At 44.2% G+C, this 24673-nt stretch overlaps 1 protein-coding gene across 3 annotated transcripts in view; it reads right to left on the bottom strand.

Moving 5' to 3' along the window:
- Positions 1-24673, bottom strand: part of SMG6 (SMG6 nonsense mediated mRNA decay factor) — a 225046-nt gene that overhangs the window by 21992 nt on the left and 178381 nt on the right. For all 3 annotated transcript variants that reach the window (XM_028519086.2, XM_028519087.2, XM_028519088.2), the window contains one exon: positions 159-335. In XM_028519086.2, coding sequence (XP_028374887.1) covers positions 159-335 — 177 coding nt within the window. The remainder of the gene's footprint in view (positions 1-158; positions 336-24673) is intronic.

Raw genomic sequence — 24673 nt, 5'->3', positions numbered from 1 at the left:
GCACTCTTGAGAAGCTGGCTGGTCACATTAACACTGACACTGCTCTGAGTGGTTATAAATAACTAGGGGTAGAAGCTGAAGACATGGGCAGAGCAGGGCTGCAGGGGGAGGGAAGAAGAGCCTTCCCTCTGCCACAGCGGGCTCTTCCCGCATAGTACCTCATCTTCCAGTTGTTTTCCCTCTTGGCTTCCCATTTCCTTTCCCATGGTGTCTGGGACGGGTGCCACTGACACATATTTTCCACCCTTGAATGCCAGCAGAGGCTCTTCTTGTCCACAAAGGGCTTCCAGAAAATACTTCAGCACTGTGACCCTTTTGCAGTCGGCTGCAATAACCTACAGGGCAAAAGGGAGAGAAGAAAAACAGCATTTTCTGAAAGGGAAGATGAAGACAAGACACACTGCTGGCTGCAGGGCACATGAGATGTGTCAGAGCTGCCGGGCAAGGGAGACAGGCTGGGTGTGCGGGTGTGTGTGGGTGTTCGAGGGTGAGGGATGGTGAGTGAGGGCCAAGGGTGGGTTGAGGACCAAGATCTTTGGAGGGAGGGAAATCACCACAGTCTCTCCTTAGGGCATCTCAAGTGTAGCAGACAACCCCAGAACCAATGACAGGTATCTTATGAGGTTTTGCCTTTCTTCCCCTGAAGTCCTGATATGAAAAAATACTAAATTCTTTTAAGTTTGGTATCTAATTGATAGAAGGGTGGGTGGCTTTCTCAGAACATAGCTTTCTGGTACCCCTCACCGCTACTCTCCATCTTTCTCCCAGCTCCCCTCTCTCCAGACTCCCAGAAGGAGAGCTTTCAGCCTGAGTGCAAAATGAATGATGAGGACTTTCTTGGCTGTTTCATTTCAGCCAGATCATTTTGGGCTTCCCCTGACGGGTTCCTGCCCCACCTAAGAACTTCTCATACTCCAGAGATTGGGGGTCAGGAAGGAAACTGTTGTCAGGAGAAGGGAGACAGGCAAAGCAGGTGGGGGGTGTTTCACCAAAGCTCTGCTCCTCCAGGGGTTCACGCCATCCTGCTCCCATGTGGCCATATCAGCACATAAGCCAGTGCTGTCAGAGAAGCTGGGGCTGATTTAGCTGAAATGAAATTCAATATCTTGAACAACTGTCAAATTTGTAAGTGTCTCAGATGAAGTTTCCATAGTCACCCTGTCTGGGGTCCTCCTCCTGCGAGACCACACACGCATGGCCTCACCTGCAAACCCACCTGCTTTGCTCATGCCCTCTCAGGCCCCTTACTTCAGCTCTGGCCCCTGGGGTCTCCTCCATGTGACAGGGCACTCTCCAAGGCAGAGGAGGGGCCCTACTTGATCTGGAGCTCGGATGCTGGTAAAGGCCAGTCCACGCAGGGAAATACTTCAGTGGCTAGATATGCCACAGGGTGGCAGCCCATTCTCATCATCACTGACTCTAGCCCATATTAAGTGTCCCCTGCCCCCCAATGCTTTCTCATTCCACAGTGTGAAAGGGAATTCTATGTCTGTACCACACAGTAAAGTACTAACTTGGAGTCTGTCTGTGTTTGCTCACTGTTTTACAGGTGCATTTGTTATTCCCTCACCTGGACAATAACCCCACTGGTGGCAAAGACTACATCTCCTTAGCACTTGCCCTTAGCACCCTTTGTGAGGGAATGGGGCACACAGGAGGCTCACAGTAAGGACTGACAGGCACAGGGAAACTTGGCTGGGTACCACAAGGAGCAGAAGAGGCAGGCACATCCTCTAAGATGCTGCGGAAATGAGCACCACTCTGCCAGCTGGTGCTATGTGACTCCATCCTCTACCATCCTTCCCAGAAAAACCTGCTACCCTCCCTGCTTTGGAGTGGCCCCTGTTCATCCTGACCAATAGTCCTGGATCATTACAGGCCTGAATCTCAGGTGAAGTACTTCAACTACGTCCACCTGACAGGCTGACACAGAGAGTGCTTAGCTACCCAGAAAAGGCTTTGGAAAGAATAGCCATCTTCAGCTTGGGCTTGAGCCTGGTCGTGGGCTTACACCTCCTTGAAAGAGGAAGGAAGATCTCCTTGGACCAGGGCAGGTAACCATGGATTCCACTGCGTGTACTCAAACATGTGATGAGGAAGGTTAGAAATACAGAAGCAGGGACTAAAAGGCATTAAAGAACAGAGCTGAAATGAGTAATAGCCTGGCAGGCAGCACGCACAGCAGCCTCCCTGCATCCCCAGCCTCACACTTGCAGAGGAAACTTCTGCATTTCCACAAGACTGCCAGTTTCCTCTCTGTGGTCTAATTTTAACCACCTTGTCGTTACAGTGTGTGTCAGCCACCTGACCCCATTATGACCTCTGACCTTATGCCCCAGCTACTGCTTGCACTATGGAGAATTATGTAATGGGTCCCGGACTTTCCTTTTCAGTATGAGGCTGCTAATGCTGAGTGGCACGGAGGTGGGAATTAAGGGGTGGGAAAAAGAGACAAAGCCTGCCAGGGACCTTGGCATCGCTGGGATGGTGAGAGGTGTGCTGGCACTCCTGCAGCGTGCAGCAGAGATCTGCCAAGAAGAGGAGTGTGCCCGTGGCTGTGTGTGCGCTGAATAGGAGGACAGGAAAATTCTCGCTGCTAAGAGCACAGGCTGGGTGGCATGTGGAATGGCTCAGGAAGTGTGCGATTCCTGGCCAAGGAGGAGAAAGGCCACATGTGTGGACGTGGGACTCCTGAAGATGGGAATTTCCAGGGCACAGTGGGACCCGGGGATGCAGACATCCTGAGCGCGCCTGTAGCACATTCTTGGAGAATCAGTGGGAACTGTCATTCACAGGGACTCAAAAGCAAAACGGAATGCCCTCAGACTCCATACACCCTTTTTCATTTTCACCCATTTAGAAGGCACCTGGTTTCCCCCCAGATTTTGTTTACTATGGCCATTAATTCCTTCCCCAGGGCAAAGACACTCCTGGCTGATTCTCAAAAGGCCTTTGATCCAGTGGGGTCTCTGAGCTGGTGTTAAGAGGCCTGAAAAGGATTCCACCTGTTTGGAGAGACAAAAGTCACCCAGTCTTTTGGAAGAATGTCCCTGATCCTTTGCAACCAAACTAGCAGAAAGAACAGCCAAGGTTGTGCATAGTTTTCTTGTTTCCAAAGTGCACCGTGGGAGTGAGAAATGGGGCTCCAGCTATGCGATAGATGGGGAACCGAGAGGCAGAAAGTCTGGGGCTTGCCCGGGGCACAGAGAAGCCTTCTGTCTCCAGTCTGCTGGCCTGCCAGCTAGAGCACTCTGCTGTATGGTAGGGGGAATGAGCCTAGAGGGGTGGGGACCGCAGTTCTCTCAGCCCTGGAGTTTTACAGATTTATGGGAATATTCTCTTAGAGAAAGTCTCCAGCACTTGAGTCAGGTGAAAAAGGTTCAAATATGGTTAATAAGGGACATCATGATAGAAGAAGCCCTTCAAACCACCCACAAAGAGCCAACTCCGAGATAACCTTTGGCTGACCAAGGAGGACTTCTTGGTAGGAGAGGGGTTAAAGCTAGGCTCCCCGCTTGGAGAGGAAGGAGTCCAGATGAAGTCTATGACATAATCCTCACAATAGCTCTTTTCATGAGTACATTTTTCCATTCTGTATCAATGAAAAACAGAGAATGTAAGTGGTATGTACATTGTAGCCCTGGGCAAACTCTAGATTCTCTGGAGGGGAAAGAGCTGGGCAGGAGCGTGTTCCTTCCTGGGCTGTTAACAAGTTGCGCTGGACTGGGGCTGGAGTGGGGAAAAGGGCTGCCGGCTAGGGAAGGAATGTCCTAGGAAATGTGGGACCCAGCACCTCCTCAGTGGCACCCATGGCCCTTCTGGAGGGAGACTCACTGCGTTGACTATCAGGAACTCCAAAGTTAATGGACAAAAATGTCTCATATAAACCATCCCAGTCAGCTTTGAAAAGAAAACTGAGGCTTTAGGTCAGGGAAGAGTTGAAAGAAAGGCACCCAGAGAAAGCCCCTTTCCCTTCTCTTGAAGGCCAGCTGAAGCAGCGTGTCCCATCGGCAGGAACTGAAACCTCTAGCTTCAGGGCTCCAGTTATCACCCAGATCAGGTCCACACGCAAGGAACCAAGTAGAAAGGAAAACTGAAAGTGAGATGTGGCAAGGCGATACAGGAGCCTGGCCAGTCTCAGGCTCAGTTCCTTAGAAAGAGATAATGTGAGCATGCACAGGGGAAAGTGGAGGCTGGAGTTAAGAAGAAGTTTAAGTGTTTAGGAAAGAAGGAAGAAATCTCTAGGTCAAGAGAGAAGAGGGGAGGCAGACTGAGTTACTGACTTGGGGTACCTTAGGGGAACGACAGAGAAGCAAGGAATGGAGTTCTCTGAACGCTGGTGACTCTTCATAGCCACTCCGCAGGGGACATGCCGGGGCAGAAAGAGGAAGAGATCCAAGCTGACTTATGGAAGGTGGGAGGGTGAGAAACAGGAAAGGAACTGAGCACCAGGCACCAGAGTCTGATGTGTTCTGAGTTGTAAGATTTGACACACCTCAGAGCAGCCATAGGGAAGGGAGAAAACCCCCAGCCTCACTAGGGAACAGGCGGAGCGGTCGGAGAGCCGAACCAGGCAGGCTTCTCTGGATGCAGACTCTAGGGAATGAGGAACTCCTCCATCTTGACTGGGTCCTGTTTCCTCTATAGAGGCCTCCTGGAAGGCCTGAGCACTAGAGTGGCTGGTTAGATTTTACAAAATTTCTTTTTCTGAACATTGGTTTGGAGGAATCAGAATCTAAACTTGCATTATCAGCCAGTTCTGTCCCCCCCCCCCCACCCCGTCTTAAAAAGTACTGCTTGCTATTGCTCCTCTGGTTAAAGAGAAAAATCACATGGGTTTTCCCCTACAAACTCAAGTTTACAGGTTGTTTTTCTTGTTTCTCTAAATGGAGTCAATTATTCTCACATTTGTTGAAACCTTCAATCAAACTTTATAGCTTGTTAATTTTACAGAATGTCCTTAGAGCAAGTAAGATGCAGACAGGAAAGTGAAGTCTTGCTGAAATTATTAAGAAACCTTAAAATAGCCTGCAAATCCACCACCAAAGCTGGTAAAATACAGGCTGTTTGGCTGGCTTCTGAAGGTCAATTAGCAATGGGTTAATTATCATCTTTAATGAGCCAAGCCTACAGGATTGGTTACAAGAAACTGAACTCAGACTAAAGTATTTTCACAAACTGGGGACCTCTGGTTATGCACGACTCACCCTCACAGGAGACTGAAGGGTGGGTAGGGCAATTCTGTAGTGGCCAAGGGAGGGTCAGCCTGAGGAAGAGGCCTGCCAGTGAAAGTTCAGACCCAGGGAATCCTCTGGAGCTGGGAGGACAGAGGAAATGGTTTATTCCCAGTCCCAGGAGGAGGGGCTTCTAGGCAGGAGGGAAGCTGGCCACAAGGATGCACAACCACTCTGAAGACAGAAGCAATGGTTTACAACAGACAGACACATTTGCAGCCTACCTGAATCAGAGCAAACTGGTCCTGAATTGTGAGGAAGGGTCAGAAGTGCAGAGAAAGGAAGAATCAATGCAGTGGCTGAATGACAAGGGGTCAGAGGGGGAAAAGACATAGGTGTTTGTGCCAGAGGCATATCCTGACAACCCCTGGGCATACTGTCCAAGGGGATCAACTCCAAGTGAAATCAGCATTTCACTCTTTCCCTATCCCTGCTGTAGCAGGACCTCATTTCTATGTCAAGACAGCTAGGCACAGATCCCTCCCTCAGTCCCTTTTGATCCCAATGCCCAGCCTTCCCTAACTCTATGGTTGGTCTGTGCTAACTGAGGGGTCAATGGGTCACAAGATGAAATGTTAACATCACTGGCTAACCCACACCAGTCACACCATTCCACGTGTCTGGTTCCACCAACTGTGTTTATTCTCAGTGGAGGCAATGAGGGCCAGGCCATTACCAATCAGCTGGCAATGCACAGATGCCTGTTCAGAGTGGTACGGCAGCCTGCTCACTCCACCTATATCCGCTGTCTGTGTGCACGCACGCACGCACACACGCACGAGTGCGCTAGTCTTAAGTTTCCTAGAGAGAGGTGCGTGGGAACTGGCAAACCGTTAGATGGAAAGACTTGGGGGTGGAAGGGAGAGAATAAAGCCAATAGTTTTATTGAAGATTCCAAAAGGCACAGGTACTTGGTTACTGAGAGGGAAATTTTGTTCACAGTGGAGAGAGCTGGGAGAACAGAGGAGTTGTGGAGCCTACACTGGCAGTGAGAAGGTAAGTACAATAGGAGAAAAAATGGGTCCATTTTGGGAAGAGGCAAGTTGAGGCAATATAGGGATTTGGCAAGGGCCTCGGCTTCATAGGCTATGAGACTTGAACCTTAGATCATAAGACTTAAACTTGAGTTCAAGTTTTAACTGCCACTTCCTAGCTGTGTTTCCTTAGACAAGTTACCTAACATCTCTGAGCCTGTTTGCTCAAGTTATTTGTGAGGTTTAAAAGAGATAATGCATATAAAATATTTAGCAAAGTGCCTAGGCCCAGTAAGTGTACATAAACTAGTGACTGTTATTTTTTTCTTCCCTGCTGCCTCATTCTGCTCAGTGGTGGCAGGGGCACTCTGCCTACCACCACGGAGATGTGTGGAAGCCAGACTCGGAGGCAAGGAAGGAAGCATGGGGCTGGCACACAGCCTAGGGCTGAGGGGGAGACGCCCTGGAATGCTCACCTGGATGCTGAAGCTGATGAAATATTTTATTCAGAGCTAAGGTACTGGATCCTGGCTTCTGGGCAGGCCACTTGGTAGAGGGAAAGCCTGGTCTCTAACTGTCCCTCTTTTTAATTTTCCTAAAAAATTCCTGGACTTAACCAGAAGAATGCATGCATTCTACAGGACTCTAGAGAGGCTGTAAGGGTTTGGGGAAACATGCCACCAACTCACACATCAGAAATAAAATTGTGAACACCACAATGGCTTTGCCCATCTGGTCCCTTCATACTGGGGAGTGGGTGGTGGCTTCGTCTTTGTTAATGGTATCCTTCCTAAACAAGACCCTGCTGGATCCTTGTTCCAGGTCTCTCAATGCCGGAGAAATGATGAAAAAAGTCCCAATGAGGCATTTTCTACTCACCTGTATTTCCTGAGCTTGATAGGCAATCATTCTGAACAAAGCCAGACAGGAGTCTGGTTTTGCTGGGCAGGGTACAGCTTGCTCTTCTTGAACTGTTCCCTCACGGAAAGAAACCATTCTCTTCTAGAGCTCTGAGCTCCGGCCGTATGAGCAAGGTGCATTCTTAACAGTGAGCACGTCACAGAGAACAAACTATAGGCAGCGGTAGCTTGGGCTGCAGTCCAATTCGCTTCCCCTGCAGAGTGCTCTGAGAGTAGCCACCCAAATTGGCAGGGGTTAGGGGCGGATACTGGCACTGCCAACACAAGCCTTCCAGGTCTGGCTGGCTTCAGCTGGTCTGAAACCTGGAACATAGGCGCTGGGGCCCTCACTTACTGAACCAGCAGGGGAGGCTACAAGCTCAGCCCCTGGGGATGAAAGTCCTTGCGTTTGTCTCAGTGTGCAAATATCCACATGTAGTCTGTTTCTATGCTGCCAGTTAGTTTCGGGCCAGGAACACTGTATGTTGGGCTCTAGCTGCTCTGAGCCACATTCTTATTTGCTGTTTAGACAGGCAGGATAAGGAGACCACCCCTTAGCTTTGTGTTCAGGCTCCTTCACCAAATTTGTTCCTGGTTTTATTTTTTTATGTGTGTGGGGGAGAGTGTTCTTTCTGAGACATAGGTAGCATTCAATGCATTTAGACAACATTCAATTTAACAAATATTTACAAAGTGCCTACTGTGTGCACTAGACACTATTCTAGACCCTGAGGACTCAGTAGAGAACAAAGCAAAGTCCCTGCTCCAGTGTGGGGGAAAGGGGTGGGTGTTATATTCAGACCTCCAAGATTCCCTCAAGAGAGAAATAACCCCTTTTCCCTCAAGGGAAAAGGAAAGAGGCAGCCTGAGGTGAAGAAAAGCTCCTTGCAGAGACCTGGCACACTCCTCCTTTATTTATCCCTTTTAGGCAGACGGGTTGTGAGGAAGGCAGGATCTCTACTACCCACCTACCACTCGCTGGTTTCTTGTTATTATTCCCTAACCCTCAACTCCAGGCCTCAGGCAACCCCGTTCAAATTTCCCTGCACACCATTTGCTCCCCTTTGCACCTGAGACTTGACAGATTACCTCCCCCAACCTACAGTGACTTTACTTTGTGCAATCAAATAATTCTTTTATGTTTAATAAAATGCCTTTCTTTTCAAGAAACCTTTACCTAGCCTGCCAGCCCACTGCCCATAAATTTTTCCTAAGGTCCAAATATGTGACAGGGACTATGCTAGACAACCTGGGCACACAAGAGAACATGGTAGATGCTGTCCTTGATTTCACAGCATTTTCATTCCAGAGAGGGATTCCTCAGTAACCTGACACTAAATTCTTCCAAGGGCACAGTTGTCTCTTCAGCACCTATGGGTGAGGACTACACTTGCTTCACCTTCTCTGACCTCATTAGCAGCCCTCAACATCTGTATCATTTATATACCATGAAGTGAGCTACTGATCATTCAGAGCCACACTAGAACCTCCTCAATAGTGATCCAACCCTTTCTTTAATATTTCAGGGGGAAAGGATTCAAGACCCTGAGAAAACTTTTAAAGCCACCATTACTTAGTATTTAAGAAATATCTAAGTAATTTTTATGATTACCTACTTAACAGACTTTTCCCTGTTAACTTTTAGTCCAGACCATGCTGTATGAGAGGTCTGTTACTGTCTGGAAATCTACAAGGGGGCTCACTTCCTACTGGGAACCCATTCCATATTTGGATTTCTCTAACAGGTAGAGATGCCTGTCCCTTTTTTAAGCCCAAATCTTCCCCCCTGTGCTTCTAATTCTGTTCTCTGGGGCCACATAAAAAAACTCTCATTCTACTTCTACATGACTGGCCTCAAATTATTAGAAGTCTGCTGTGTTATACCTTCTCTAAGCTAAACAGTCCCCCTTCCTTCAACTGTTCCTCACTTCAACTGTCTCCTCAACATCCTGCTTATTTTTCACTAAGACTTTCACTGAGACTACTGTGTCTCCCAGTGTGAGTGCCCACGGGTGATCTGGCAGCAGAGAACGGAGCAGAACACCTCCTCCTTGTTCTGTACTGGATACCTCGATTCTGTGAACAGGCTAAAACAGCACTGGTTTTGTTGCTCACCGCCTTGTACTAACAATGCGTTGTGAGGTTTTAATCAACAAATCCCTAAATTGTTTTCACATATGTAGCTAATAATATCTCCCCCCACTGTGTGCAAGGACTGCACTAACTGTCCCCTGAATAACATGTCTTCCCTGAGGTCTCCCCACACTGTAAGAAGCCCTATTATTTAGTACTGTGCTGCACTTGCTACGTGCAGCTGACTTTCTAGAGAAGGTCGATTATGCATTAATTCTTATTTGTTTAATTTCATCTCGTTATTTACTTCTTTCATTGTAGCCTGTCAAGTTCTCTTTGGACCCTAAATTTGTTTTCTGAGAATTTATTCTCTCTCATGGTCATGTATAAACTTGATCTACTGATTTGTTTATGTGTCTCAGTATCTTTCTCCCATTAATTTGTCCTACCTTCTCTCCTAAGTAAGTTTCTTGAGGGCCGGCACTGTAATTCGTATGTACACACACACACACACACACGGAGCAACTCTATCTGCAACATACACTACGGGTATTTGGACGATGTGGATGACTCATCATGGGAGACAGGTGGCGACCTTAGGACAACTCAAGAGGATGTCACGATCATGGGGGAGTGCCAACCACTGTCTATGGTGAGACCCTCGCTCCTCGTGCAACACGGATGCTCCGGACAGACTCAGAGATGCTCCTTCCTGCTTGGGGTGGTGTTCCCCACGAAGCCTGGGCTCAATGAGGAACAGGTACTCTCTTTGACAAGGCACCTACAGTTTCCTAGTTTGAAATAAGACACCACAAGAAGCCAAGCTCTGGGCACATCCCACCTTGCCTTAAGTGGAAGGCTGTTGACTCCCAGGCAAGGGAAAACACATCTCAGCAAGAGGTGTGACTGTGCTCTTCAAAGTATTGGTGTTATACTCTTGGAAAAAATTACACTCATATCTTGAGAATCCCCACAGTGAATTAAAAATATTAAAAATGTGGAAATTATCTGAGGTTAGGGCTGAAGTAGAAGGCAGCTTTAAAGTTGCATTTTTCAGGTCCTACATCTAGAGTCCTGAATATCAAAGGTGGCCAATGGCATCTCATAGCTGGAGACAAGATAAACTTTGCTAACTAAAGTCTATTCACGTTTCAGATGAGGTACACATAAGACAAATATTTGGCACACAGAAGAAGCTAAATTAAGTATTAGTACCCTTTCTTCACCTCTAAACACTAAAAAGCCTTTTTTCCCCCAAACCACCTGAATCAGAATCACATAGGAGATTTTTAAGAATGTAGACCCCTGGACACTTCTTTGGACTAAATACACAAGTATTTCTGGGGATAGGGCCTTGGACTGCACTTTAAACAAGTCTTCCAGGTACTTGTAAACACTGAAGTTTGACAATCACTGCTTTATAGGTTGAAAGGATAGGTGGTGATAATTTTTGTCAATTCTTCAAATTGATCAAATGCAACTCCACTTTAGATAAGGTACAAAATATACTACCTTGTATTTTTCATAGCTCTCTGAGGATCTAGAAAATCTTCAGCACCTTATGAAGCAGTTAATTATTATATTCAGATGATAACAGAGTTGAGAAACCTGTAACTTGAGTAATGTAAATGAGATTTGAAAGCCAGTAATGATTTCCTAGTCCAATATTCTTGCCAACTCATCAGAGCTGCTTCTGGGGAGAACACCACTGCGCCTCCCAAGGCGCCACAACGACCCGCTGTGGGCTTCACTCACCCTTAACAGTTACCGGCAACACTGAATGGCTGCTACACGCCAGGCACCGAGCCAAATGCTTCTCATGCGCCAACACATCTAATCTCAATAACAACCCCAAGAAGGAGGTACTGTCATTATCTCCACTTTACAGATGAGGAAATCAGGGCACAGAGTTATGTGACTTGCTCAAGGTTATGCAGCTAGTAAGTAGAGGAGCTGGAATGTGTCCCTTCCCTTCTTTTTTATCCTCACTTGGGGACATTTTTTTTTTCATTGCTTTTAGAGAGAGCAGTAGGGAGAGAAACTACGACATGTGAGAGAAGCACCAATCAGTTGCCTCCTGTATGTGCCAGGACAGGGGATTGTATGTGCCTGGACCAGGGATCCGGAATTGAGAATCAAACCCACAACCTAAGTATGTGCCCTAACCAAGAAATGAACCTAGCACCTTTTGGTCACAGGAGGATGCTCCAACCAACTGAGCCACACCAGCTAGGGCAAGTGCCTCTTAAGTGTCCAGCTTCCACAATTCTCAGTGGATCCAGACCATTTACCTGTGCTTCAGGCAGAGATGCTCACAATCCCCACAAGGAGAAAGATCTGATTTAGTAGAAATTCAAAGGTGGGCAGACTCTCACTGCTGATTTCTGAAGACAACTCCTACTGGTCTGAGTATACTTCTCTTGGGCATCTGACACGCCACAGGTCCGGGGAAAGCAGGGTCTAGAGGAAAGTTCTCCTAACTTGGGCAAGTTACTGAACCTTGTTTGCAAAATACAGATGATTCTGAAGATCCCTTTCCATTCTTATATGTGTCTATGATTTTGGGTGAGGAGGAGAGAAAAGTCAGTTTAGTTCTGCCACTGACCTTGATGGGGGAGCTCAGCTCTGTCAGAAGGGACAGTGCCAGAGCTGGGCTTGGCCTTTTTGGAAGGCTTGATGATTCAGAGTCTGAATGAACAGTGAGGCTGGAGACAGTTCCTGATGGAAAAAGGTGGTATAGGTTCTTCTCATATGATAAGCCACTAAGGAAGACTTGGAGGGTTTTATGGAATCGTTAGCACAGAGCTCCCCTCTGGCCACAGAGCAGAGGAAGAAACAGCAGACCAGTTTATAAAGCTCCAGAGTGGAAAATTTCTGTTGGTGTCCAAACTAAGTTTTTGGCTTTCTGTGAGGTTTGGAAAGACTTGTACTGATGTTTTAATCACCTGTTTAGTGTTCTGAAGACTCTTGTCAGAGGCCTCACTGAGCCTGCTCCAGCAGGCAGTGGGGAGCAGCTGGCTCACGCACGGCACTCTTTTTGTGAGCCGTTTCTTTCCCATGGCAATGTCCAACACCCTGTAGCTCCCTCCAGGCCACTTGGAGGGTACAAGCCAAACCTGAGTCCCATAGGAGGCTGAGGACAAGCTCTCTGGCTAACTTCTCACCAGATCTAAAGCCAGGAAAGGCTCTTTAAGAAAAGACAAAGTGCAAAGAGGTAAAGAACTGTCTCTAGAAACCAGCCTGTCAGCAACCCCTTTGTGGTGGCATAGAGAAAACAGTTTTGGCCTTCTAGGAGAACCACCATCTAGACAGTCTGTAGCCCTTGGGTATTGGTCATGAAAGAAGTCCTCATAAGTGAAAAAGAATATTGAATAGACTCAGGTCGGGCACTTCCTAGAAACAAAAACCCATGAGCATCCAAGACGCCTGTTACAGAGGTACAGGGTAGTAGCACATAGAACAAGCCAGCATTTTACTTCCTCTGCAGTTTTTACTGGTCACAGCTTCTTGATGGCTGACATGTTCCATTTTCCTGGGAAAGCTGTGGTAGAGATAAAGTGGTGACTGATGGGTGCTAGGTATTATGTTATTTCATTTGATTATCACAGCGAGCCTGTGAGATAGAAAGAGGAAGAGGAAACTGAAGCTCTAAGGAAAGAAACATCCAGTAAGTGGTGAAGCTGAGATTTGGACATAGATCTGTCTTACTCCAAAGTCTGTGCCAGCTCATTATACTTTGTAGCATCTTAGGAAGGTAATGATCCTTTTGGAGACAGGGACCTACTTCAAGTCCTTTTCATTAAAGGACAAGCCCCCTCCCCCACCAGCCCAAGCACTGCTCCAGGACACAATAAACACTTATGATGGTTTTGCATTTAGATTAGCACAAACCAAGTGGTGCTTGGCTAAGTTATAGGCAAGAACGGGGATACTAAAATTAAAAATTTCTCAGAGCACCTGCCCTAGGAGGAGTTCTATCACTCAGATTCATTTCATCTCCCTGGACACAATATGGGCAAGACCTAAGCTAACCAGTTGATGAGACCAATGAATATGGGAAACTCGCCACTGTTGAATGCCATGTTAAGACCTACGTATGGGTATCCCCCCAAAAGTTGTCTGCAGTACATAGTCTTGACTTCTGGGTGTATTGTAAAAAGGAAGGTTCATAGAGAACACTGGGACAAGACAAAGGAAATTAAAGTTGTCTTCTTCCACCTGGCACACAAAGGCTGCACAAATCCATCAATTGAAGAATCTATTACTGTGCAAACAACAGTGGGTTGTTCATCTTGCAATCCTTGATCTTGGAGGAAGACATGAAAGTGGAGTAGAGACAGAAAGAATAGGTTACTTTCTTGCTACAAAATTTTCTTTCCTTCTCTTCTGTTCTTCTTCTACTGCCTGCTCTAAGAGTTAACTTCCCTTTGACCAGACCACTCCACACATGCCATCATTCCCTGTCCAGTTATGCCCAAATTCAAGCAGATTAAGCCACCAGCACGGCTTTTGATGGAGGAGGGGAGGGGGTCTTTCAAGGGAGCTCTGCTTACTAGGAGAAAAGAGCCTCCTATGGTAGTAAATAGCACGTTACCACCTTTCCTCAGTGACCTCAGAGGGATCTGCTTATAGAGACTGCAGTGAGAGAGAAGGGAAAGAGATGGAGACTATGACCAAAGAGGTCTCAAGTCCCACAGGCATAACTGTGAGGACAAGGAAAGGCTGTCTTGTCACAAGGGCAAAATTAACCAGACCCATCTGATTAGAACAGGGAAGGAGGGTCCTGGAATAATGAATGGGGGCAGCAGCGTACAGTCCGCTGCATACATAGGGGATGCAGGAGGAAAGTATTTCAAAGCTGATGACAAGGCAGACAGGAAACTTACATGTCCTTGCTGACAGGAAAGAAAGAGTAAAATTCTGGGTCTTCTCTCATCTGCAGGATTTCTAACAGGCGACTGAAGTTCACCCTCTTCCCAAGGATATGCTGACAGCTGGGAATACTGCCCTTCAGGTCGGGCAGGGCAGAGATCTAGACCTCTCCAGAAGTTCACAGAGAAGTTCAGTTAGGACTCAAAACATGATCCAAAACACAAATGGGACTGCCATTTCCTGTTGGGTTTCCATGCTGTAAAAAAGTGGGGGAGAAATGCCAACTACAAAGTGCTCTGTCTTCCGTGGAAAATGGAGTGTGCAATGTATCCGTTCCAGGTTTTGACTTGTAAATCTAAGTGAGAACTAGTTGCTAGTTGCTAGAGGATTAGAGTGTTAAAGAGACATTCCACCACCCAATCTGCCAGCCTTTCTGCTCACTGCCCACAGACTTCTAGGGAGCTGACGACAAAGTGTGCTTGGGTCTGTGTAGGAAGGGCAGCCTGGGGCTCTGGCAGCTCCTTCTGGACCCCATTTCACTGTCCTGTGTTCTTAAACAGCTCTGATGAAACAAGCCATCTGTGAAGGTTATTTAGCTTGGAACTGGAAGAGGGTGAGGATGTGGAAAAAAGTAAATCAAGCGGCCAAAGGATAGGGCCAGAGAGAGAGAAGGCAGGTGGCATGTTCACGAGACTGTGCGCCAAGGCCGAGTGGGGTGGGATTGCAGAGAGGGATGGTGCCACAAGGAGGCCAGCACAGGAAGCACTGGAATGCCCAGGACAGCATGACTTTGTTTCCAAAGTGGAGTTTGCTATTCTCTTTCAAGGGCACACAAATTCTCACTTGAAGGTTACCATTATAGGGAAATCCTGGGATATTCCTTGCCTTCTGAAAACTACCCAAATCCTGCCTGACTTCTTGTTGGGCCTGAATTATAGCCTAAAGGGTAACTCTGACAAGAGTGTTTGTTTCTTTTAAACATCCAAAGCCACAAGATAATAGCAACAGCTAAAAGGATAAAAAATGAAGATGGTAGAGAACCTGAGAAAATCCTTATGAATTACAGATAGCAACGGAAAGTACAGAATAATCTGGGAAGCTATATGGGAATTTGGTGTAGGGCTGGATTATAACTGGCTGTTTCTTTGGAGTCTTCTTTACTGCCCCCTCCATTTATTACGAAGGACATATATGTTGAAAGACAGATTAAAAAAATAATCTGGGCATTTTCACTTATGTTACCTCATTTAATCCTTAAATCTTACGACAGGACTGCTGTCATCCCCATTTTACAGAGAGTAAACTCAAACCCAGACAAGAGTAACTTATATGGGCTTTTCTTATGACCAGAACAGTGCATAATAAAGACCATCACTTTTATTTAGATGAGGAAGACGTATTTTTTCTACAGGCCAATACGGCAGAATGGCATTAGAGCTGATGGTATCTCATCTAATCCATTCCTGATCACCAAATTTATGTAATGTATCCTCACAGGATTCGAAAAAGAAATAAAAAGCTGCTTTTGAGTCCTGGCTGGTGTGCCTCAGTGGAGTGAGTGCTGGCCTGCAAACCAAAGGGTCGCCAGTTTAATTCCCAGTCCCGGCACATGCCTAGGTGGTGGACCTGGTCCCTGGTAGGGGGCACACAAGAGGCAACCACACACTGATATTTCTCTCCCTCTCTCTAAAAATAAATACATAAAATCTTTAAAAAAAGAATATTTTTGATTCTTTACTAAACCTTTCCAAGTTATTAGACCAAGAACAAGGTGGAGAGAGCAAGCTGGTTACTATGAATGCTGTCTATTCTACTTTTGAAGCACATAGAATGACATCCTTTATCCGCAGTTTCACTTTCTGCAGCATCAGGTACCCCTGGTCAACCCTGGTCTAACATGATTAAATGGAAAATTCCAGAAATTACTCATAAGTTTTAAATTGTGTGTCATTCTGAGTAGCGTGATGAAATCTCAGTGTCCTGCTATGTCCTGCCCGGGGTTTGAATTACCCCTTTGCCCAGCATATCCATTCCATATACCCTACCTGCTTATTATTCAGTTAGTAGCTGCCTCAGTTATCAGATTGACTCTCCTGTTATCACGGTGCTTTGGTATCTGTCACCCTTATTTTACTTAATAATGACTCCACAACACAAGAGCAGCTTAAACTTTATCACAGATATGTATGTGTAGACAATAAACAGTATATACAGTGTTCGGTGCAATCCGTACTTTCTGGCATCCACTGGGAGTCCTGGAATGAATCCCCTGTGGATAATGAGTGACTACTATATAAACTACTTTAAAGTACAGTTTCAATGCTTCATACTAGTAAGAGAGAAAATTTCTGTACCAGCCTCCATTAGGGAAGCCCACACACAGCTTAAACTTTAAAAAACAAACAAACAAACAAACAAACAAAAACTGACAACACAGAACTAAAAGCTGTTACTCAATTCTGTTTTTTGGGCTAAAGCCACTCCTGCTACTGACAAAGCAGGAAAGAAGTTCAGTGTTAGCACTTCCTCCAGGAGGCACTGAAGGTATGGTGTTATTTCGGCTTCAAGTACCAGGCCAAACCAAAGCTGCTCATAAATTTGTAGTTTAAATATATGGCACATGTTAAAAACAAACAAACAAACAAACAAAATAAAAGGCTGAATTAAAAAAATAAAATCTCACCTCTGGTTTCTAGAACCTCTGTTTCCCAACTCTGTTGCCAGTTTCTGGTATATCTCCTTCAGAGATATGTATGCACATACTGCCATATATGATTACCTATGGGCTCTTCTTATACCTTTTATAAATATATTTATATAAATGGTGATACACACTGCTATTTTTAGGAACATGACAGCATATCTTAGAGATCATCAACATCATTTGCGAAGCACACTTCATACCAAATACTCAAAGGTCATTCAACAATAAGGTTCTGGAACAGATCCAGAAAACCTGATGTGTTTACTGTAACAGAGTTTCTCTGTGTTGGGAGGATGGGATGAACTTGCAAAGGCAGCACAGAAAAGCAGACAGGAGAAAATCAGTCAAGCCCGTCACTCAGCATCAGGTCCAGTAGGCCTGGAAGTGGTCAGCAAAAGCAGCCCCCTCAACCAGGCAGGCTCTCTCTCAAATGACAAAAAGCTGGGTAAGAGGGGCTGCACTTAACATCTTAAAAAGAACACGAAAAGTATATGTATGTGCTCCAGTTTGCATGCTGCCCAGAAAAAGCTCCCACACCAAAGAGTCTTCAAATTTGAAGGCCAGAAACAAATACTGCAACATGAAAATTAAACTGTATTAATTCCATCACTATGTGCTAGCCAGGTGTTATGGGGAAAGGTGCTTTGTACATCTGAAGGCTGGGGCACCATCTGCAAGTGCCAGTCTCCCTTTCAGGAACCATATGCAGCTACCATGGAATAGAAAGTTAAGTATGTGAGGTGTTTCTGGCTGATCTCAGGCTGAGGTTCTACCATGTAACAGTACCCTGTTCCAGAGCAGGGTATAACCCTTTGTTTCCTGGACTATACTCCCAAAACATTAAAGGTATTCCACTAAACTCATTCGATAAATATTCACTGAGCACCTGCTATGTGAGACAGGCCTTATTCAAGGAACTAGGAATACAACAATCAATGAAACAATGCTCCTTAGGTCATGGAGCTTAGTATTCTTGTGAGACTGAGAAACAAATAAGCAAATAAATACAGGAAAGTAGTGGGAAGTACTATTTTAAAAAAGTAGGATAAGAGGTACACAGATTAACAGGGTGGGGAGAGTATTGTTACTTTGTATAAGATGGACAGGGAAAGGCTCTTGGATAACACCCTGTTTGATCAGATGTGGAGCAGTAAGCCACAAAGCAGACAGGGCCTTCTAAGGTAGGTAATCATGATGCCAGGGATACCTTCTCTCCTAGAAGGGCTTCCCAGCTATGTGCAGGATAAAAAAAAACCAGCCTCTTCTAGCCCAGCTGGGTGAATGCAGAGCCCTTTGAGAGTTTATGTAGCTTGTATGGCCTCCATGCAGATTTCTGGATATTTTCCATCACAGATGAGAATTTTATGTTGAATTTTAAGTTGACCACAAATATTTAACTTCTCTGGACCACAAATGCAGTATCTTCTTTGTGGTTTAGCTGGCACCAAGTGCATATTTACGAATCTCTATATGTCTGCCTGTTATTTAAATTTCTTATGGAAGTGCCAAGGTCTTTAGTTGTGACTTACCCCTCCTACTCCATATTAGTGGGTCTGAACCCTGATCAGGTCTAATTCTTGAGAAAGGAGGTATCTTTATAATGGGAGCTCAGGGTCTTCCTAGTTAAATTTAAAAATTATCACTTGAGGGTCTGTTCCAAGATCTTGTATTTGAATTACAATGTAAAAACTAAAAATAAAATAAAAAAAAAATCGGTTTCTCCACTAAAAAATAAAAAACCAAAACTTAGGACATCTATACACTTCAGCTACATTAAAATGCAAAACAAACAAACAAAAGCCAGGTGTAATGAGCCCCAAACTTCTAAATGTGTCCTATCAGGAATTACTACTAATTCCTGGAAACTGTAACCAGCATTAGAGTTACAAACAATGTAAGAAACAGTCCCTGCTCCCCAGCTGGGTCTTCAACAAGCTAAACTGGGAAAGGACTCTGGCTCAAGAGCACCAGCTGGGTCATCCCTAATCCCAGGGTCAGTTTCTCTTCCCCAGTGGCAAGAGAGCCATGTGGCGTTTTCTTCAAATAAAGGTTATTTAAAACTCTCACTCCTACCCCATTACGGATATCTGTCACTGTCTTATCTTTTTCAGTGCAGCTCACTGGGCCTTTGGGCTATGGTTCTACTCATATTCAGCCTGGGAGGGGTGGGTAATACCAAGCTGCAGAGTTGAGGCTCAATACAGAAAGACTTGAGGGGTATCTTCAGGAACACTGGATTTCCTGAGTTTACAGGAAGAGTAGCAGAGCTACCTGTTATAAAGTAACAAGCCACACAGATATAAATCCATGCAAGCACATTTTAAGAACAATGTTCACTTTAATAAAATGAACGATGACTTTCAAAGTATTCAACTTGGGAGATCAGACACTCATTTTTTAAAAACTAGCATTGACTTGTAATTAGAATGACTTTAAGTACATGCTTCTGGCTATTTTGTCCACCCTTCCAGTTTTCCACTGAAATGACTGGGGAAAAATGCAGAAAGCATATATTGGTACTAGGCAACCACATACCAGAAACTATGAGGAATTTTCTTTAAGACAAACTGCAGATGGGACTGGAATGAGGAAAACAGCAAGTGATGTTCAACCCTTTGCCTGCCTGGGAAGCATGTAGATGAGACCATAGCAAGTGCCCCACTAATGCTCTTGGGGAGACTAGGACAAGAACCAAAATGGGTTGTGGCACGCTCAGAAGAGCACAACGGGATCCCACCAGGGTATCAGAAGAATCTTAGCAGCTGCTGCCTTACCTCTAGATCAATTACAGGCATACCTCTAATATAGGCATGGGTTTGAATCACTAGGTGTGTGACTTGAGGTGAGGTGCTTAATTTCTTTGGGTCTCAGTTTCTTTATTTGTAACATGGGGATAATAAGAGTACTTACCTCAGGTAGGAGGTAAGATTAAATATCGTCACATTGCTTTCAATAAATAACTACCATTATCTAATATCTCACTGGTATCTATAAAAATTAAGAAACTGGAAGAGTGGTGAGCCTTGGCTGGCGTAGCTCAGTGGATTGAGCTTGGGCTGCGAACCAAAGCATCGCAGGTTCAATTCCCGGTCAGGGCATATGCCTAGGTTGCAGGCCACGGCAACCGCACATTGATGTTTCTCTCTTTCTCCCTCCTTTCCCTCTCTGAAAGTAATAGATAAAAAATCTTAAAAAAAAAAAAGAAAAGAAACTGGAGGAGTGGTGAGAGAAGGAGAAAGCAGAATATCCTATATTTATGCATGGGAGGTGTGGCAGAAATTACTAGTTAGTTCCCATTATTTATTCTTCTCTTCCTCTGTAATAGAAAACTTTTTTTAAAAAAAGATTTTATATGTTTATTTTTAGAGAGGGAAGGGAGAGAAAAAGAGAAGGAGAGAAACACCAATTAGTTGCCTCTCATATGTGCCCTGATTGGGGTCAGAATCTGCAACCCAGGTATGTGCTCTGACTGGGAATCGAAGTGGCAACCTTTCACTTTGTGGGACGACACCCCACCAACCGAGCCACACTGATCAGCCTCTATCATAGAAGACTCTTGATTTTAGCTTTTCTTATGGCTACCTAGAATAAAAATATACCCCAGTCTACATTGCAGCTAAGTTTGCCCACGTGACACAGTTTTGGCCAAGAGAATGTAGCAGAAGTATGTACAAACTTCCAGGACAGGTCCTTAAAAAGAGAGATGTCTTTAAAGATATTTTTAAAAAAGATTTTACTTATTTATTTTTAGAGAGATGGAAAAGGAGGGAGAAAGAGAGGGAGAGAAACATTGGTCAGTAGACACTTGCACGCCCCCAACTGGACACCTGGCCTGCAACCCAGGCATGTGACTTGACTGGAAATGGAATCAGTGACCCTTTGGTTTGAAGGCCGCTGCTCAATCCACTGAGCCACACTAGCCTGGGCTAAAATTTTTTTAACAAGTTGAATTCCCACTTTAACTGTTTCTACTCCCCACAGGCTTGTACAAAGATTAAATGGCTGGCATTCAACAGCTATCTTAGACACTGAGGGGTCCTTGGAAATAAAAGCCATGTACAGCAGAGCAACAAAAAAGAAAAAACCTCGTCTGTGACACCATGAATGTCAAAACAGAAAAAAAAAAATCTCTGGGCTTGTTTCATTTGAAAGGAAAATCTATTTCTATCTTATCTATGTTACTGTTATTTCGGATTTTCTGTTTCTTGCACCTGAACATAAACTTAACTAAAATGAGAAACTATTATAGTCTGTTTAATTTTTCTATTGGATAAGCAGAAAAAAATAATTGGAAGTACTGGATTTTAACAATTAAAGATAAATAAATGGAATTAAAATGCAATGAGTATCCAGGTGGTAGCTGCAACATTGTGAATGTTCTAAGTGTCACTGAATCGCTCACTTTACACAGTTAAATTAATGTTATATGAATTCGAACGCAATACAAATTTTTAAAAATATTTTATTTGAGTCCTGGCTGGTGTAGCTCAGTGGACTGAGTGCAGGCTGCGAACCAAAGTGTCGCAGGTTCGATTCCCAGTCAGTGCACATGCCTGGGTTGCAGGCCATGTCCCCAGCAACTGCACATTGATGTTTCTCTCTCTCTCTCTTTCTCCCTCCCTTCCCTCTCTAAAAATAAACAAATAAAATCTCTAAAAAAATAAAAAAATATTTTATTTATTTATTTTTAGAGAGGGAGGAAAAGAGGGAGAAAGAGAGGGAGAGAAACATCAACGTGCAGCTGACTCTCACACGCCCCTAATTGGTGACCTGGCCCACAACCCAGGCACATGCCTTGGCAGGGAATTGAACCTGCAACCCCCTGTTTCTCAGGCCCACACTCAATCCACTGAGCTACATCAGCCAGGGCCACAATAAAATTTTTTAAAAGATGCAATGTATATATATATATAGTTTAGAAGAGATAGACCTAAAACAATGACATTTTAAAAAAGAGAGGGGGGAATAGGCCAAAATCTGTAAGGCAAAGACAAACACCAAAAAAAATAAAACAAGAACAACAACAAAGTAGGATTCAAGACAAAAGTGAACTGAAATGAAAACATAGGATAAAAATCCTTTGAAAAACAAGAAATTGACAAAACCATAACTGTAGTGGCACACTAATACCACTTTCATTCACTCTTTGACATACAAGGAGGTAAAAATAATAGTAATACAGACTATTAGAATACTATAATTATTCAATACCTATGTATTGAATTGTATACTAAAAATACATTCTCAAAATTCATTAAGCATCTTTTACATCTATTTTTAAAGTATATTTTATTGATTATGCTACTACAGTTGTCCCATTTTTTCTCTCTCCTTTATCCCCCTCTGCCCTGTACATCCCCAACCTCCAGCATTAACCACCCTCTTAGTTCATGTCCATGGGCTGTACATATAACTTCTTTGGCTTCTACATTTCTTATACTATTCTTAACCTCCCCTGTCTATTTTATGCCTACCAATTATGATTTTTATTTTCTGTATGTTTTACCCCATTCTCCCCTCCTCCCTCCCCACTGATAACCCTCCATGTGATCTCCGTTTCTGTGATTCTGTTCCTGTTCTAGTTGTTTACTTAGTTTTTCTTTTTTCTTTTTTTTTTTAGGTCCAGTTAATAGTTGTGAGTTTGCCGTCATTTTACTTTTTATAGTTTTGATCATTTTCTTTTTCTTAGATAAATCCCTTGAACATTTCATATAATGAGGACATGGTGATGATGAACTCCTTTAAGTTGACCTTATCTGAGAAGCACTTTATCTGCCCTTCCATTCTAAATGATCGCTTTGCTGGATAGAGTAATCTTGGATGTAGGTCTTTGCCTTTCATGACTCTACTTCTTTTCAGCCCCTTCTTCCCTATAAGATTTCTTTTGAGAAATCAGTGATAGTCTTATGGAAACTCCTTTGTAGGTAACTGTCTCCTTTTCTCTTGCTGCTTTTAAGATTCTCTCCTTCTCTTTAATCTTGACTAATGTAATTATGATGTGCCTTGGTGTATGCTTCCTTGGGTCCAACACCTTTGGGACTCTCTGAGCTTCCTGGACTTCCTGGAAGTCTATTTCCTATGCCAGATGGGGGAAGTTCTCCTTCATTATTTTTTCATAGTAAGTTTTCAATGTCTTGCTCTTCCTCTTCTCTTTCTGGCACCCCTAGGATTTGGATGTTGGAGCATTTAAATTAGTCCCGGAGGTTCCTCAGCCTCTCCTCATCTTTTTGAATTCTTGTTTCTTCAGTCTGTTCTGGTTGAATGTTTATTTCTTCCTTCTGGTCCAAACCATTGATTTGAGTCCCAGTTTCCTTCCCTGCACTGTTGGTTCCCCTTATATATATATATATATATATATTTATTTCACTTTGTATAGCCTTCATTTCTTCCTTCATTTTGTGACCCTACTCAGCCAGTTCTGTGAGCATCCTGATTACCAGTGTTTTGAACTTTGCATCTGATAGGCTGGCCATCTCCTCGTCACTCAGTTCTTTTCTTGGAGTTTTGATCTGTTCTTTCATTTGGGCCATATTTCTTTGTCTAGGTGCACCTGTTACATTGTAAGGGGTAGAGCCTTAGGTATTTGCCAGGGTGGGGCAACCCACATTGCTGTGTTGTGGTCTGTCTGTGGGGAAGTAGTCAAAGAAGGAACAATGCTGCTTGATGGGCTCTCGCCCCACTTTCTGTCACTTCCCTCACTTCCCACAAGCAGACTGTGCTTCTTCAGGTGCTGATTCCCAGTGGGTGGGTCTGTACATTCTAGGACCCCATGGGCCTCTCCAATGGTGTTTCCTGTGAGACTGGGGGTTTCTCCCGTTGCCACAACACCAACAGGACTTTATAGCCAGAGGTTTTGAGTCTTTAGTTGTTCGTGCTGAAACCCTGGGTTTTGCGGTCTGTTGCTCCCCAGTTGTTCCTCCTGGCTTATCTGCGTGTGAATGTGGGAGGGCCCAATCTGCCAGCCCCTGCCTTGCTTCCCGTCCCCAACACGCTCTGCTGCCTTGCTGCCTGTCCTCTCCGCCCAGCTGCCTGTCTCTGCCCCTCCTACTAGTCTGGATGAATGTTTATCTCCTTGGTTGTCAGAGTCCCATGTAGTTTGATTTTGTGGCAGCTCTGGTTGTTTTTGGTATTTAAAATGGTTGTTATCCTCCTTTTGGTTGTGTGAGGAAGTGAAGCATTTCTACTTATGTCTCTATCTTGGATGGAATTGGATAAAAGTCTCTACATCTTTTAAATTTAATTATTAGGTTACATAATTAAATATCCCAAAGTAGAAAGTAATAAAAGACAGTTTAAGAAATTCCACCTAAAAAAAAAAAAACTCCACCAAATAACTTTAGAATCAAACAGAAAAATCAAAATGACCAAGACCATATAGAATACAATCATTAGAATAGTATACATATAGCCTTGGCTGATGTAGCTCAGTAGATAAAGCACCAGCCTGTAAATCAAAAGGTCATCTGTCTGATTCCCAGTCAGAGCACATGCCTGTGCCATGGGCTAGGGCCCGGGTTGGAGGCAAGTCTGAGGCAACCAATGGATGTTTCTCTCACACATTGACGTTTCTCCCTCTGTCATTCTCCCTCTCTTTTTCCCCCTCTCTAAATGGATTAGAATGTGGCCGAAGTATTAATAATGGCATATTTAAAGCCATAAAGCTTTTAGGTAAACTAATCAAGAACAAATAAACATAAAAGATCCAACACAAGTAGAACAAAACAAGCTTAAGAAAAATAAATAAAGATAAAAATAAAAATTAATAATTTATTAAACAATAAATATAAAAGCCAGTTTTTAGAAACTAAAATATACAAGTTGCTAACAAATTTGAGAAAATATCAGGAAAACATAAAATTAAAATGAGAAATATAATAGGACAAAAACCACTATTCTTAGGCCCTCTTTTGCCACGCT

Source organism: Phyllostomus discolor, chromosome 8 (assembly GCF_004126475.2).
Source record: "Phyllostomus discolor isolate MPI-MPIP mPhyDis1 chromosome 8, mPhyDis1.pri.v3, whole genome shotgun sequence".
Taxonomy (NCBI): Eukaryota; Metazoa; Chordata; class Mammalia; order Chiroptera; family Phyllostomidae; genus Phyllostomus; species Phyllostomus discolor.
The sequence above is the reverse complement of the archived record's forward strand: the minus strand, read 5'-3'. Positions and strand labels throughout refer to the sequence as shown.